General features: G+C 37.8%; 1 protein-coding gene across 4 annotated transcripts in view; it reads left to right on the top strand.

Annotated features, from left to right (window-relative positions):
* AGTPBP1 (ATP/GTP binding carboxypeptidase 1) overlaps positions 1 to 18255 on the top strand; it is a 57704-nt gene that overhangs the window by 539 nt on the left and 38910 nt on the right. For 2 of the 4 annotated variants that reach the window (XM_070742769.1, XM_070742770.1), the window contains exons 2-4: positions 6299 to 6390; positions 15286 to 15413; positions 17791 to 17858. In XM_070742769.1, coding sequence (XP_070598870.1) covers positions 6359 to 6390; positions 15286 to 15413; positions 17791 to 17858 — 228 coding nt within the window. In that variant the 5' untranslated portion in view covers positions 6299 to 6358. Of the gene's footprint in view, positions 1 to 6297; positions 6391 to 15285; positions 15414 to 17790; positions 17859 to 18255 lie in introns of those variants that run through there. The other 2 variants (XM_070742768.1, XM_070742771.1) reach the window with 2 other exon arrangements.

Raw genomic sequence — 18255 nt, 5'->3', positions numbered from 1 at the left:
GCAAATGGACCCCCGAAGAGCGGGTTCGTCATCATTGGCGATCTCGCTAGAATAAGAAGCTGTAATTCTGGAATGGTTGGTCCAACACCCCCCCTCCCCAATTTTCTCTCGAAAGGGAACATATGATATTTATCGACGTTTGTTTAGAGTCCAGCTTCATTCACAAGGTCTTTTTTGTGTGTGTGCGGGGAGAGTGGGCGGTTTATTTTCTGGAATAAAACTAGACTAGGTTTGAAACCTTGCAGCATTGCGCCTGATTAGGATTCGCAGTGAAAAAAAGTCGAGTGGCATTTCTTGTTTATTAAACAGGCATGACTTGTTAGGTTTTCACACTGGATGGTGGGGGAGGAGGTGTTCTAAAAATAGCCCGTTTTTTAAAATACTTTTCTTTTCCTTTGGGGTGTGTGTGTATGTATGTATGTGTGTGTCACATGTTTATATATATAATTTATTTTGCTCTCATTACCTAGCCATACCTTTATATGTCTACCTACCTACCTACCTACCTACCTATTTTATTTATTCGATTTTTATGCCGCCCTTCTCCTTAGACTCAGGGCAGCTTACAACATGTTAGCAATAGCACTTTAACAGAGCCAGCATATTGCCTCTACAATCCGGCTCCTCATTTTACCCACATCTGCCTGCCTGCCTGCCTGCCTGCCTGCCTACCTACCTACCTACCTACCTATCTATTTTATTTATTCAATTTTTATGCCGCCCTTCGCCTTAGACTCAGGACAGCTTACGACATGTTAGCAATAGCACTTTTTAACAGAGCCAGCATATTGCCCCTACAATCCGGGTCCTCATTTTACCCACATCTATCTATCTATCTATCTATCTATCTATCTATCTATCTATCTATCTATCTATCTATCTATCTATCCAATATATAAGGGTATGGCTAGCTGATGAGAACAGAATAGCTTGAAATAGATAGAAATAGATTTCATTATCAGCAAAAATATGTTATACACAGACACACACATACAGAGAGACAGGCAGATAGATAGATAGATAGATAGATAGATAGATAGATAGATAGATAGATAGATAGATAGAGATTTATATAGAAACAACAATAAAATTAAAGTGGTTAAAGCAGTCCAAATGGAAGCCAAGGATATTTGAAAAACAAATCTTATCATTGACACACAGCAGCCTCCAGTGTGTATGGATGATAAGCAGCATGAAATTGTATGTGGTTAGGATTCCAAACCAGTTTGCTAAAACCCAGTTTGCTCCCGGGGATGTTTGTGCAGGTGTTTTGCATACATACAGGACTGTTCTTATCTGCCTAATGTCTGCTGTAAGTATTATGAAGCATAATACTTATGTATTTGAGGGGAGAGGAATCTGGAGAAAAGTGTGTAAAGAATGCCCAGTTTTTCAGTTTCTCCTAATGTCTAGCTCCAATTGTTTCGGTACAGTGAAATAATCCTGCTGCTGATGTGCTTGGCTTTGACTCAGCAGATGTACACTCAGCCATTATAATGTATAAAGTCTAGTTTATGTCTCCGTATTCTATAGCTTGTTCAAGAAACCATGATTCAAATAAATCATGCTTTCATTTAATGTGTTCCTTTAACTGAACATGGCTGGAATAAGGCATGAGAAAAAGCCAAAAACATCTGTTATCAGTTTAAGGTGCACCACACAAGATGGTCTTAATTTGCATCCAGAATTATTGTATCCGTACAGTTAGTTTACATAGAATGAACGAAGCCTTAGCTTACCACATAAAACATTTATGTTAAGCAGATGTTGGTCCAGTTGAAATAGCAACTGTAGCACCGCTTCAAAACCTTTGCATATTTATCAAAGAAAGCATTTCTGAGGGAGGTTTTTGAATTTCATCTTCAAAACACAGAAGCCTTTATTTACAAATACCACATTTTATTTAAGATTCATATTGCTTGATAATCAGAAGAAGGAGAGGTCAGAGAAAAGCTCTCGTGAACCACTAGTTTGCATAAAGCAACTGCATGCTTTGGTGACTATGGAAGGCAAATTCTCTTTGTAATAAATTATATGCTGATTTCAACATGATATTTTATTTCAAATAGTTTTTCTCATGATTGTAAATGTATATGTAAATTTATATGGTAAAACTCAGCAATCAAGTATTCTTGGTTATAAGTGGGAGAGGAGAAACTGAGGAACTGTTCAGGGAAGTAGTAATCAACTAAAATAATTTCTGTTCCTTCCATTTATGGAATTCTTAGTTGGATCAGGGAGTTTTCCATGAGCAAGAGGCCAAATTGATATAACCAGTCATTGGTGAAGTCCATATTTTGGATCTCATGGGCTCCTACAATTATTTGCATAATATTTTTAAAATATAAAATTGGAAGGAAGTAGAGATTTGTGTCTGTGCGTTTGAATCAGTGTTGACCTTGGGTGATTGCCTGTACAAGCCCCTGCAACTTTCTTAGCAGTAGTTTTAGAAGTGAATAGCTAAGGCCATCTTCTTACAGCTGGGAGAAGGTGACTGACCAAAGACACCTAGCTAGCTTCATGCCTAAGGCGGGACTAGAACTCAATCTCCTAGTTTGTAGCCTGGTTTCTTTAATTACTATACTAAAATGGCTTTTGAGATTTATATACATATTGCAATATTTAGAATTCTTTCTACATCCTATTTTATCACTTGAGAGAAAAAAAATCCATGATAACAAACAAATTACAAATTAAAGAGCCTCACTTCCCTCTTTTGGACAAAGAGACGATTTTATGCAATAGATTTAAACTATTTCAACAGTGAAGGTTGTCTGGAGTAATTGTTGAAAAATATCTTATTCCTTATTCTTTAAATAGTTTCAGATTTTTTAAAAGAATAGAAAAAAATGCAATATATGAGGCTGTAATGCAGTAGCCAGATGGATTTCACTCTCCTTATTGTGACTGACTTTTGAAGACACACAGATAAAGAGTTGTAGAATTGTGCTATGTCAATTTGATCATAGCATTATGCTTGCTTGCTTTATCCTAATATAGTAATGTTTGGCTGAGATAATGACGTTTGATATTAACAGTGCTTTCTAGGAAATAATTATAGCCTTGATTTTCACCCTCCCACTTACTAGAAATATGAAATATAAAATCATTGTGAAGATTTATTTTCTATGTCTTAAATCTGTTATAATGTTAAACTTGATCCCTAGTCATGTATAGGTAGCTCTTAACTTGTAACTAAAATTGGGACTGGAATTTCAGTTGTAAGTCATGACTATTGTAAGTTGAAAGACCCATGTGATAACATGATTTTATAACTGTTTATGGTGATTGTTAAATGAATCGTGGTGAAACTGGAACTCTCCTGATAGGTGTTTTGGGACAGAAACCATTAAAAGAGTCTCAAATTGTAGTCATGTGACCACAGGATACTGCAATTAAAGCAGTTAGACATTTTCCAAGTGTCCAAAATGCAGTCATGTGTCCATGGGATGGGGAAGGTAGCCAGTGAAGGGCTACCAAAATTTTTGCTACCACACTGTGGGCGTGGCTTATGCATTTTGTTTCAATATCTTTCAGTGCAAATTGGGTGTTCTGGGGTGGAACTCCATTTTCGCTACCCCACTGCGTCCGTTTCCCCCCCCCCCCCCGTCTGGGCAGTACCCCTCCCCTGGGGGTTGCAAAATGTTTATGACAACCAGAAGGAGCTTTACAGACTGTAAGACACACTCTTTGAGGTCGTCATAACTTTGAACAGTTATTAAATCCCCAATCATAAGTTGGGGGCTACCCGGATTTAAAGGTATTATTTTAATGAGTTTGCTCACGTTGCAGTTATAATGGGGGCCAGGCATTGGGGGGAGGGACACATTTGATTTTGTATTCATGAAGACTGTTCTTTGCTATTGATCACTTGTTCAGCGACCATTCAAGGTTAGACACAGTGAAAAGTGAGACTTAGGATTGGTCCTCAAAATTGAGGCTACTGCAGCTTCCTGTGATCAGATGATCGCCAATTGCAACCTTCACAACAGAAGCAAAGTCAGTGAGAAAGCCAACAGAAGGTCACAAGTCACATGATGTCATGCTTAATAAGGCCACCATTTAGTGATAGAGATGCCGGTCTCCAATAATAATAATAATAATAATAATAATAATAATAATAATAATAATAATAATAATTTATTAGATTTGTATGCTGCCCCTCTCCGCAGACTCGGAGCTCCATTGTGATTGGTAAGCAAGGATTACTTGGAAACAGTAAACTTTTGGGCCTGGAGAAATTATAGCTTACTGAAAATAATTCCCACATTAGAGCAATTTTATTTTAATGAAATTAAATATTTAAAAGGATTGCTGCATGTATGCTTTTATGTTCCTGAATGTCTTATCTGTAGAAAAGCCTGATCTGGAACACTCAGATCATCCATACAACTAGTGTAGTGTTGTATATTCCTGGCAATAAATCTTGAAAGTTTATTCGACTCCTCCAAGTTCATTTACCTTAAGTAGAGATGTGAAGATCTCAATAACCTCTTCAGCAGATAAATGTGTTGGACAGTTTAATTGTCTAGAACTATTTTATTCTTATCTGGAAGTTGAATCATGGGAAACTTGTCTTCTTTTCTTTTTCTTTTTTTTTGGGGGGGGGGTTGAAACATTTTGCTGCTTATCCAGGTTTCTTCAGTCTGAAGAACTGAAATCAGATGGAAGAAGCTACTAGAATAAGCAGTAAAATATTTCAAACAAAGAAAAAGAAAAATGTCCAGTTACCATCGTTTCACTTTCAGACATATCTCCTTGGATGACAGAGAATCTTCTTCGATATTTTACTCTTAGTTTCTACACTCGTCTTATTGACAAAAAAGAAGCTGCCTAGAATAGCTAAAAAAAAGTAATAGAGGCAGTATGGAAAAGTAAATAATATTATTAAATAATACGACATTTCTGTACTGCCCAACTCTCCTTTGGTGGCTGATTAAAAAGGAATTACAATAAAATCAATAAATAGTAGCTAATTGAAAAAAATCTTTTCAATTATTCTGTGCCAAGGGGTCATTTTCAGGCAACCATTTTTCCGGTCAGAAGATTACGTATTACACAAGGAAGGCAGTTTCTTTGTTGTTGTAGTTTGCTATGGAAACTTCAGTGAAATTTCAGAAATGGCATGTACGCCACAAAAGTGCAGTTGGAACTTTGATTTAAAGTAATTTTAAAAATGTTTTCAAATCAGAGATAAGCAAATATTTTGGTGAGTAAAAATAGAGTGATGATTGTGAAAGGAAAGCAAAATACTTTATAAAAATAGAATTCTGATCTAAGCGTATACTGGTGCTACTACCATATAGAAGAAATTATACCTGTTTGCAAAGATTTCATCTCCTTTAGAAATGTTCTGAAGACAGAATTTGGCAGTTCTAGAATTTTAAATCGTTATATGAGGAATACAGTGATCCCTCGAGTTTCGCGTCCTCGAGCATCGCGAAAGGGCTATATCGCGAGTTTTCAACCCGGAAGTAAACAACACCATCTGCGCATGCGTGCCCTTTTTTTCTATGGCCACGCATGCGTAGATGGTGGAGTTTCCCCAGCTGGGAAGCAATAAGAGCAACGGGGTGGGCGGGGGAAGGCCGGGCGGCGCGCGCGCGGGGGCCGCTTCCCAGCTGGGAAGCAATAAGAGCAACGGGGTGGGCGGGCGAAGGCCGGGCGGCGCGCGCGCGGGGGCCGCTTCCCAGCTGGGAAGCAGCGAGAGCAACGGGGTGGGCGGGTGAAGGCCGGGCGGCGCGCGCGCGGACAAGCAGCAGCAGCGAGGCGGCAGGGAAACCCCAATCTTCGGCTCCTCGCTGCTGCGGTGGAAGTAAAAACACCATCTGCGCATGCGCAGATGGTGTTTTTACTTCCGCACCGCTACTTCGCGAAAAATCGATCGTCGCGTGGGGTCCTGGAACGGAACCCTCGCGATGATCGAGGGACCACTGTATACACTAATCTGATGGTTTCCTCCCAATAAGGAATGAATGTAGATGTGCATGTTATATGAAGAAATGAGTGCTAATATGCAGTACCCAATTTGGGAATTTTGGCATCCCTTCCCTTTTTTCCCTAACCCTCTACAATAATTGCAGTCAAACCACTAATTAATCGTAACTAAAATTATATCCCTAAACTGTATTTCTAGAGCCATTTTAATGCAGTTGATAATTTTTAGAGATTTGTCTGCAAATGATGTGTTTTTTCTTAGCCCCATTTTCACATTACTTATTAAGTATACTTATTACATCAATTTCATCTACCAAATAGTCTGTGTACATATACTTGTAAATGCTTCTTTCTTTTTCAGATAATATGTTGATATGAGCAACTGATCTTTTTGTGATAAAATCTCAAAAATCTCTCCAGAATGAATAAACTGAAAATGGCATCAGAAAAAAGGTAATCAGTAAAAAAACTGATTTCACTGATTTTTTAAAAAATTCTGGTTTGCAGGAATTGGATTGGTTTTTTCTTCTCTTGTCTTATTTTAATTTGTTTTCATATTCTGATTTTAATGTTTGAAGTTTATGTGTGAAGTGTTCTCAAAATGATTATGTTCTTGTTTATCTGATAATAAACCTGATTATAGAAAAGTTAATTGAAAATTGAAAAATGTGTATTTGAAAAACTAGTATTCATATGCCATGGCTTTCTCCAAAGATTTAACATAGAAGACTTTCTTACAAAAAAACCCAACAACCCCTAATCTTTTGCCAGGAAATTCTAATATCTTACAATATCTTCTATCAATAAGAATCTTTTTGAAGTTATTTTTGTCTATGGTAATTATATATATTTTTCTAACCCAAAATCTGATTCATAAAATTGAACTAATTATTTTTCCTTTAAATGCCCAAGCGATAGTTTTAATGTATTTAAATTTATTTTAATATTCATTGTATGTAATAATTTTCAAAATTATTAACATTTTTAAGTTTAATTGGAAAATAAACATTGAGAAGAATTTTCTGACATTGGACTATGTTCAATAGGTTTTCTGTAAAATTATAATTATTACTACCTTTTATATATAATTATATGAATAAATTTTATTTGTAATGTACAAAATACTGTTTGGATTAAATAACAAATAAAAGAAATCTGGTAATATGCCATATTTTTGGAGTATAAGATGCACCTTTCTCCTCTCTAAAAGTGGGTGAAAATGTGGACGCGTCTTATACACCGAATGTAGCCCTGCCCAGCCACCCCACCCTTTGGCTTCTGCCTCTCAGCAATTTGCCTCTTTGTAGCAAACAGGGCAGAGCCCCGATTAGCAGAAGCAACTGATTATCAGCCTCCCGACCATCAGTTGATTCAGGCTGCATGCAGGCGACAATTGGTTATGACAATCCCTGCAGCCTGAAACTATTAGCTGCTTGTGCTAAAACTGAAAGTGAAACTAAAGCTGCAAAGAGGCAAGTTGCTAGGAGGCAGAGGCAGATTTTTATTTTCTTGGGTTAATCAGGCTGTGCTGAAACTGGTTTTTTGTAGTTTGCAAAGCACAAAAAGAGGTAAGTCAATAACTAAATGCCTATAGAATGTTCAATTTATGAGACTTATTTTTTTTAAACTGCTTTATTATTGTTCTAGACAATTTAACAAAACGGAGAAGCTTTTTAAAATAAATGCTTGATCTGAAGAGGTCCAGTGCTACTGCATCTTCTTTTAAATAGCAGAGAACAACTATATTTCCAGACAGTAATATCAATTTTAACAGCATCTATACAAGTATAGCCTGAAATGTAACAGAGTCCTGTTGTAGTATGAAAATAAGGCAGCTGAGTTAGATCCTGACTTAGTCATGTTTGGAGTACAGTAGATTTATTTAAATAATTGGGAGGAGTTAGTGTGACTACATTTTAAGAAAACTTTTTAGCATTAATATACTGCTATAATGTACATTTCTCCAATTCTTTGCTATTTCTATGGATCAGGCACACATGCACAGAAATACATAGCAAACAGTGCATATCATACGGTATGTATTTTCTGAGAGGCAAATTGCTGGGAGAGCTCAGCACTTAAAACTTTGCTTCATGTTTTATATTATTAATAGCTTGCACATTTAAGAAGTTCAAATACAACAGATTCCACATACTGTATTTTTCAGAGTATAAGTTGCCCGTTAATTTGAGGGGGTGGAAAACAAGGGGGGGGGAATTCTAAGTGCTGAACTCTTAGAATATCAGCTAAGCATCCATCGCACATCTCTCTATTTTAGATTTTTGTTCTATTTCTTTTTGTTGAGCATTTTTGCATTGCTACATAGTTTGAATTTTCTGTCCTTGGTTAGGACTGTTTCTCCTTTCCTCTTCTGTGTAGATATTGGCAGTACAGTGGAACCTCGACATACGAGCAGCTCTACTTACGAGCTACTCGAGATAAGAGCTGGGAGGGGAGCGACATTTTTGTTCACCTCCCGAGCTCACATTCGGGATATGAGCGCCAAGGAGCTGTCTCCTGAAGCCGAACGCTAACTTCCGCGTTCGGCTTCAGGAGACAGCTCCTTGGCACTCGTATCCCGCGTGTTTTAAAAGGTTGCAGCCGGCCTGGGGGGCTCGGGGGGGGGGTGCTGGCAAGCCCCCCAGGCCGGCTGCAACCTTTTAAAACACGCGCGCCGCTTCGCAGCTGTCTCCTGAAGCCGAACGCTAACTTCCGCGTTCGGCGGCAGCGGTTTTTTTTGTTGTTGCACGGATTAATTGACTTTACATTGTTTCCTATGGGAAACAATGTTTTGTCATACGAGCGTTCCGACTTACGAGCCTCCTTCCGGAACCAATTAGTCTCGTAAGTCGGGGTTCTACTGTACTATATATAACTCATGGCATTAAGACACAATTGGCTCAAGTTCAATGCAATATGTATTCCAAAATAATACAGATATATTTGTATTATTTTTTTTACATTTCTCGTCACAGAACTGCTTTCAGCTAAGCCAATTATAAGGGTACTTTATCTGTAATGATTATTTTTGAATAAGACCAGAATTTTACTAGCAGAGATATTTTTGAGAAATAGTATGGAATAGGATACATAATATTTCACAGTAAGGAAACATTTAGTAAATCTTATATTTGCAAAGTAAGGAAGTTTAAATTTTCTCATTCTAGGAATCAAAAATTATGCTGCAGATGAGATTGTACCAGTTTTTCCTTGCATTTCATTAATATGTAAGATAATCTGTTCAGAATATTTTCCTTCCTATATTTTCACACCTCATATCAATTAGTTATGTTTGTATGTTTGCCAGGATTCAATTTTTGTGTAAGCTGTCTACAAACCTTTTTACACCAAACATTTTTTTTCAATTTCATCATCTTGTGAGGGTACTCTGTGGGACATAATTGATAGCAGAATATCAGTAAGAATCCTCCCCTTTCCCCCCGAAAATAAGACGTACCCCGAAAGTAAGGCATGTCAGAGGTTTTGCAGAATTTGCTAATATAAGGCATCCCCCGAAAATAAGGCATAGTCAAGTTTACATACGGTACGGTGGAAAAACATACGGTACTATTCAAAGCTGTTCATAGCGGTACCGTAATAATGTGGCGTCCCCTGCTGGCCCCTTCCATCGCTTTGTACCGTCCAGTACAGCAGACACAGTCTGCTGCTGTCTCACCGCCATTACAGTCTCCACTACACTGCATAGACTGTAGTTCCTCTGGTGGCCGGAAGCTGCAATAGCGGGAGTATACTGTTGTACCATATAAGTGCCGTCATTTGTGTGTGTGTGTGCCATATGGACAGGTACCGTACTATAATCAGTGTACCGTACGGTACACTTTCTTTGGGGGTGTCAGCTTTTCTGCCTGTGAATTTGTCTTATTTGAGAAATATAAGGCACCCCCGAAAAGAAGATGTAGCACAACTTTTGGAGCAAAAATTAATATAAGACAGTGTCTTATTTTCGGGGAAACACGGTATGTACAGTGGGGGGGGGGATATTTAGTCAGCCACCAATTGTGCAAGTTCTCCCACTTAAAAAGATGACAGGGGCCTGTAATAGATATCATAGGTAGACCTCAACTATGAGAGGCAAAATGAGAAAACAAATCCAAAAAATCACATTGTTTCCCAGCTGTTTTATGTACTACAAAAGGTATAAGTAACAGGAAATATTGAGTGGAAATAATTATAGTTGACTGTGTAACTTGCATGTAAAGTAATCATACTTACTGTACCTAAAATAATAATATAGGCTGGAAATTTTGTCTAATCATGGCTTTCTAGTTATGTAAAATGGGTATGCTAACATGAAGGAATGCCATATTTGTAAAATGACCCTTTTATTGTTTTGAAGAAAACTTACTTCCATAATAAAATGTACTACTATATATTTATTCCAGAATCAGCCTTCTGAATTCTGTAAAACAATCTCAAGGTTTCTGGGTTCAGTCTTGAAGAGGAACTGTGGCCTTATGACATGAAGTGGTTGCCCTGGTAACATACCATATAGCAGTTGTGTCTTGATATGGCTCTAGAATTAGATCACTGTTTAAAGAATGATTAAGCTATAGGTTACACTTAGTTTTCAGCTTGAATGAAGGCATTTTTAGAAGAAAGAAAATGCAGAAATGAGACGTAGTCATCGATTCCATGCTACAGTCAGGATGATTAAACCACTTGGAAAGTGGGTCTCTCTAGACAATTCCGCCCAGGCTTGGCAAGAGGGAAATATCTCTCGGTAAGTTAGAAAGCCTAGGAATGGGTAAGAACATTGAACCAAAGAAATATTACTGAAATACTGGAACCAACTCCCCCCAGAGATTAGAATTGCTCCCACCCTCCTTGCCTTTCGTAAGCTTCTTAAAACCCACCTCTGCCACCAGGCATGGGGGAACTGAGATACTCTTTCCCCCTAGGCATTTAAATTTTATGCATGGTATGCCTGTATGTATGTTTGGTTTTACAATAAGGATTTTTAATTGTTTTAATATTGGATTGTCATATGCTGTTTTACTACTGTTGTTAGCCGCCCTGAGTCTACGGAGAAGGGCGGCATACAAATCCAATCCAATCCAATCCAATCAAACTAGCAGATGCTCAATTAATTCATGTCAGTACTGATAATGACCAGAATTTCCTTAATACTTTTTTTAAACTATGGAAGAAAACATGCATATATTTTAAACAAACCAATTTTTTAAAAACATGAAATATTTGCATTTGTTACATGGCCAGCCTTTCTGAACTATACTGTCAATACTTTTAAATTATAGTTAGATTTTTTTAATGCTGTCCAACTCATACTGGGTACAAAATTGAATGAAGCAGCGTAGAGAAGCATCCTTAAGACCCCATTTTTCAAATTGATTCAGGGACTAGGAGGGGGGGGAAAAAAAGGTTTTAAGGATGTTATTGAAAATAAGGCCAGGGTGGTAGCCATATACATCTTAGGGGGGAATGCTGTTCCAGAGGGGGGGGGGGGCGGCGTAGTAGCAAAGAAGGCCTACTTTCTGTCTTGCCTGATCAGGTGATATTGTTTAATTGATGGGTCCCGAGCTTGCCAACAGTTTCCAAATAAACAGTCACTGTGAGAGATAGAAAGTACTTAGTAGCTAGGACCTGTGCTATTGACAGCTTTAATATACAATACCTCACTTAGCAACTTCATATAGATGTTAAACAAAAAGAGTGAAGGTGTCAAGCCTTGTAGTACCCTGCATAATATAGGCCAATTTCTTCCTCATTATTAATATTGACTAGAACTTACCTTGTGTTGTGTTTGGGCTTGGGCCAGCCGTTGCTCCCACAGATGGGAGAGATGCGACACAAAGTGAGTGCGAAAGCCTGGCTGACAGCCAGGAAGACGTGGCAGACAACCAGGAGGATGAGACCACTGGTTCGCAGGACTCAGCAGACAGCCCAGGGGATTTGGCATGCAGTCACTCAGACAGTCTTTCGTCCTTGGATTCCTCTGCAGACCAATTCATAGACATGCGTAGCCGAAGAGCTATGCAAAGGAGGGATCAATTGAAGGATTATTACAGGCCATCAAAGTAGCACCTGGGCTGGCTGTGGTTCTTATACTGAGGGCTGGGTGTGGTTCCTTTAATGAGGGCTAAAGGTATAAAAGGGAACAGAGACACAAGGCTGTTTATCTGTGTTATTTTGTGGTTCCTGCTCTGAAGTTTCTGTTCCGTGCCTTTGGATTTCAACCCAGCTTTTTCAGGCACATGGGAGGTGAAACCTCTGGGACTTGCTGTTTTGCTCCAAAGATTCAAAGGACTCCTGAAACGTTTCTGCTCCATGCAGGTTGTCTTTGTTTGCTTTTTCCTGTGTTTTGTATGCGGCTGAAGTAAGCTTTGCACTATCATTGTTTCCTGACACTAAGGACTGTTTTGATTAACCCTTTTTTGTTTGTTTAATACAAGTTCGCTGATTAGAAGAGCACGTGTGTGTTTGAGTTCTTTTCCTTGGACTATTACGCATTGCCTGAGCCCAGTCAGGCAGAACACCTTGGAGAAAAAAATATCATAGAAAATCATAGAAACACCACAATCCATAAATATAATCAGACATATTATAGAAGGATACCATAGTTGATCTTATATCAAAGGATCCTAAGAGTTCAAGAAGAACTAGAATGGTTGCATTCCATCCTGACTGCCGGAGTTCATTTGAAAAGTGACCAAAAGTGTCTAGTTGAAATTCTCCACGACTCTTTGAAAATGTAGCCCAACCACTTTCTCAACAATCTTCTCCAAACTGAGAAAGTAGAGACTGCTCAGAAACTGGGGGCATTAGAATGCACATTGCATTCACCTATATTCTTTTTGTACTGTGCATTTTGTTTCAATGTGAGATTCTGTGATACTAATGAATATTTATGTCTCTTTCTATAAATGTATAAGAATGATTTGCACGGATTAGCCAAAGAATTAATAATGTGTTAAACAAGAATGGTGTATGTGATATAATAACTGTAAAATAAATTATTTTAAATATAGTTAGGTTTCAGTATGTTCATTTTTAACCCATTATGCTCCTGAATTGAGAGAGATGATTTAGGCATTTTTTTTTACTGTGCAGTAGAATTAGTTTGTAATAGCGGGCGAAATAATGGTAATCTGTTGTAGGTTTTAAAATGAATATTGGTAGTATTATTAAACAGTTTATTCAGCCTGGGCATATTTTAGTATATGTATACTATAAATTATCATGTTTATCCTTATAAGATAGTAAGCAGAATGCCTTGCACTGCCAATTCTTATAATGCAGTAGCTGTTACTTCTACACATTGTGCAACTCACTCTCTGATTTTGTTTAGATGTGATTTTTCTCTCTGTGGTTCTCTAGACTGTTGCTTACTAAGTAATATAAAAGAATGGGGTATCATCCGCTTTGGAAAAATCTATAATTGTACAAGTAAAAAAAACTTTTTAGATGGCTAAAAATGGGTAGAAGAGGTATAAATATATTACTAGGTATAAAGCAGTGGCCTCTCAAACTTTTTTTTTAAAAAAAACCAGGGACTATTTTCCAGGAAAGCAATTTTTCCATGAACAGGCAGCAGCAATAGGGGAAGAGGATGATGGAATGTTTTTTGTGTGCTACCTAGATCCTACGCATGCGCAGATGAAGCTACTCTTGCTTTCGCAACCCAATTCCTAACAGGTTACAGGCTGGTACCATGCATTATTTGCTTTTACATTGATTCCTATGGGAAAAATTGCTTCTACTTACAAACTTTTCTACTTAAGAACCTGGTCACGGAACGATTAAGTTCTTAAGTAGAGGCACCACTGTGTATTATAATTAATTAATTAATTAATTGTATTCCAATGATGGCTACCCTTTTTTGTTGTTGTGTGCCAAAAGCGTATGCACTCACCCATAATGCAACATGCACACAGGCCACCACATGTGTGTGCTCCGCCCCACATGAGTGTGCAACCCATGCTGTTCCCATGCATGTGCACGCAACCCATGCGCCCCTGTACATTCGCGTGCTCCCCTGAACTTTCCCTTCCCTCCACAAATGCATGCAGGACACCTCCCTCTGCATGTTCCCCGCTCCCCACCCATGTGTGTGTGTCTCCCACAAGCACCATGTGCGTATGTGGCAAGACCTGAAAACCACCTGGCCAGTGGGAGTCTACAGTGTCTAAAGAGCAGACTCTTTATGCTACCTGTAGCATGCGTGCCATAAGACTCTACACGAGACTTGGGCATTTTACAACCCCCAAGCCACATCCAGTAGCAGTTGATGGAATTTGAGTTGAAGTCCAGATATCTTCAAGTTGCCAAGGTTGGGAAACACTGCTGTAGAGGTTTAGATGTTTTCTGCTGGAACTCTGTGCCTTCCAAAGCGAATGCAATGATAAAAAGAACACTGGACCTCATATAGTGCAGTGATTCTCCCCTTAATACAGTTTTTCATGTTGTGGTAACCCCCAACCATATGTCTAGTGCCAATTCTCCCAACAGAGCTTTAAGCTGATTGCCAGGAAGGTCAGAGGGACACCCCCACTGTAAATGCCTGATTAGTTGGGTTGTAAAAATATATCCCAAGGCGCCAGAATAGAAGCTTTAATTCCTAATACCATGGGAAATTTGTCTTTTTCCATGGTCTTAGGAGACCCCTGTGAAAGGGTCATTTGCCCCCAAAGGGGTTCTGACCCCCAGGTTTATTATTTATTAATTGAACTTGTATGCCGCCCCTCTCAATTGAGAACCACTGATATATATAGTCTTTGCATTCAACATACTTCTGCCTCAAACTCATCTAGTGGACTTTACAGAAAGGCACTGCTTTGCAACCTAGTATCTGTTGTGTGCCATCCACCACCACTGACTGATGCACAACCTCCAGTTTGACAAACGTGATCTGTAAACTTCCTACAGTGTTAACGTGTGTGTACATGTAGAAGTTGATGTTTTCATACCCATCAGTTAATTTTTAATCTAACAGTGTTAATAGTGAAAATAAGCATATCTGTATTGTGCACAGGCATAGAAAGTTTTGAAAGCAAAGAAAAGGGCCTGGGAAAAGAGGCCATTTAGATTCACCAGTCCTCCCCTCTAATTTCTTGTATGTGTTCCTCTTGCAGTTATAAATGAGGTTTGTTTGCTGAGAAACTGCCAAGATTGATTTTATATGTTCAATTTAGTGCTCTTTTTTCTATTCCCTTTCTCGTTAATATGGAAAAGCAAAGAATTATCAACTATTACTTTTTGCTGTGTAATATCTGGGGTCATTTTCCTAATTTTAAATTGCTTGATATTTCATTCCATATTCTGAAAAAAATTGCTTTCTTATCACAGCCTAAATGCATTTGTTTTCCCCAGTATAACTAACAACTCTCGGATTTTAAGTCTGTTGGCACAACTGGAGAAGATCAATGCAGAATGTTTGGTAGAAGTGGACACTGCCAGATATGTTACATCCAAAATTCTTCACCTGACTCAAAGTCAAGGTAAATATTACAGATACTCATTAATTGAGGCTTATGCATGCATCTGTATTATTAGTTCTCACATTCTGTATAATGTTTAATTACATTTTTGTAAAGTTGATATAGATAGGTGAGAATCCATTTTCATGGGTTGGGGCAAGCATCTGGCAGTTTTGCAGCATAGCTGGTTAAGCCTCAAACAAAGAACACCATTAAAAGCCAAATTTTAAGTCACACAAACAATTTTAAACAGTTGAGAGCTAGTCAGACCTGTCTTGTTTGGTATTTATTTTGCTTTTCTTCTATTTGTTCTCCTATTCTATTTGTTCTCCTATTCTATCTGAGTTGGCTAGTACATTTCTTCAATTATTATTTTACCTCTGTAAGAACAGTGCAGTAGCCTAGAGATGAAGATACTCGCCTCGCACTTGAAGATTGAGAGTTCAATCCTAGACAGCAGCAGATGTTTCTCCATCAGGTCGCAAAGAGAAAATTCTGCTGCAAACTCCGTGTAGGCTTCAGGATGGGCATCTGTCCAGGAAATGCTCACCTCAATTCAGTCGCTCCGACTCCACCTTAGTAAAGGGATTAAGCAGTGGTTCTCAACCTGGGATCAGGACCACTTTGGGGGTCGAACCACCATTTCACAGGGGTCGCCTAAGACCATGACAAATTTCCCATGGTGGTAGGAACTAAAGCTGCTATTCTTGTAACATATTTTTACAATCCGACCAATCAGGTGTTTACAGTGGAGGTGTCTCTCTGACGTTCCTGCCAATCAGCTTAAAGCTCTGTTGGGAGAATTAGTGCTAGACTTATGGTTGGGGGTCACCACAACATGAGGAACTATATTAAAGGGTCCTGGCATTAGAAAAGTTGAAAACCACTGGATTAAAGGGTCATTTAAATAAAACAACAACCCATGGTTCTTAATATCAAGAATGGATCCTAGGTGTTCAGTTTCCAGTTTCCAGGGTTTTGCAGTTCTATTCCTGTCCATATATTGCACCAGTATTTTATTCTGAACAAAAGTGACAGATAATCTTTGTCCCAATTGGCCTGAGTTATCTCCTGAAATCTATTCTTTGTGATTTCAAATCCCTGACTTTCAATTAGCTCGTAATTATTAATGATTTTATTAACTGATAAAAACTCTACTCTTTATCCTTGATTTCATCACCCTATAAAGATCTGGTGGGGGTGGGGGAGTCAAGTTTAAATTACAGTTTAGGCATTGTAAGATCATGTGTGTTATCAAAAAGTTGAATAGAAATCATTTAAAATTACATTTTCAATATGAATAAATAACTATTCTGATGATACATTTGGGACAGATTACTAATTCTGTATTATAGTCATGCATTAATAAGAAACCTTATGTCAATAATCAGAGAAATGGGGGGGAGTGTTGGTTATGTTTATCACGTTTTAAGCGAACCCTTTGCTGTCACTTGGGCTCAATCACTAGTTGCAAAAGTTCATGTTTAATTGTAACTACCACTTTTTACATATTTAAACTTTTTTTTTTTTTAAAAAAAACAACCATTCCTTTAAACATTGGTCTCCTGGTACTTAGCAATCACCACAATCTTTTCTGTTGCCTTAGGATAAAAAATAAGAGAGCAAATCTCCACTGCTCTATATGGTGAAATACTCCAAATAGTTCAACTTTTGTTGTCTTTGAACATAAGTCACTTGGCGTGAATCAAGTAGGGATGTTTACATATAGCCTGGAATAAATTCTTTTTTGTTTCTTCCTTTTGTGTGTACTAGTAATCTTTAGCAAACTGAATATTTTTCTTATGGGATATAATCAAGAATCTGTAACAAACTGTTACGATCTGAAAATGTTCTTGATACTGCCTTTTCTTGCTTATCCATTCTCTATTTCAGGGGTATCAAACTAACATCGTTACGGCAGTGTCACATGATGTATCATGAATTTTTCCTCCTTTGCTAAACTGGGCGTGGGCATGGCCAGCACATGATGCATCCAGCCTGCAGGCCACAAGTTTTACAGCCCTGCTCTATTTTATTTTTGATCCTTCCTTTTTCCCTTTTTATTTCCCCTCCTTCTTTTCAGTGGTCAGCCAGTATGGTCTTTAAGCATTCACATTGACTTTGGGCCATTTTTCTCTTTGAATGATTTTTCTTGTGGTAGGTAGAATTTATTTGCTATAAAAAGATTGGTACTTAGAGAATGTCTTGCTATAAAAAATGGCTAATATAATATTTTATATTTAAGGGAAAAATTCTAGATGATCTACAATCTCTAAAATTAATTGTTTGTTTTGCTTTTGTATACTTATCTTTTCTACACCTTTTAAAAGTCATATATATTTAACATTTAAATATCAGTTTATTCCGTTAATAGAAGAATATATAACTTTTATTTCAGAAAAAATCAGGAAAGATATGACTGCCAAAGGTTCAACAGGGATAGAAGTTATTCTCTCAACTTTAGAGGTAACAGTATAAACATCATGTTTTCTTGATCATTTGCATAGCAATTTGTTTTATTTATTTTTAGGGTTACTGTAGAGTGAAAGATTAGAGTTTTGCTATAGTGATGTAAAGATTAATTGTATATTAGATGCAGTTAAAACAATTGCTAGCTTTTGTTACTTGGACAGTGCTACTTGTTTAACATGGGAAAGCCAAGGGCACGGTACAGCCCGAATTAATAGAGGTGTGCCACACTTTAGATTCATGTGCAAAAAATAAAAATACTTTGGAGTGTGATGGAAACATACCACCTGTCTGTAATTGTTTAAAGAAGCTCTGTCATGCTGGGGGGAAACCTCTAGCGCTTTAAAGACTTATTTTACTTATTATTTGTTAATTGGATTTATGTGACTTGTAG

The sequence above is a fragment of the Erythrolamprus reginae genome, chromosome 2 (genome assembly GCF_031021105.1).
Source record: "Erythrolamprus reginae isolate rEryReg1 chromosome 2, rEryReg1.hap1, whole genome shotgun sequence".
NCBI lineage: Eukaryota > Metazoa > Chordata > Lepidosauria > Squamata > Dipsadidae > Erythrolamprus > Erythrolamprus reginae.
This window is presented reverse-complemented; position numbering and strand designations above follow the sequence as displayed.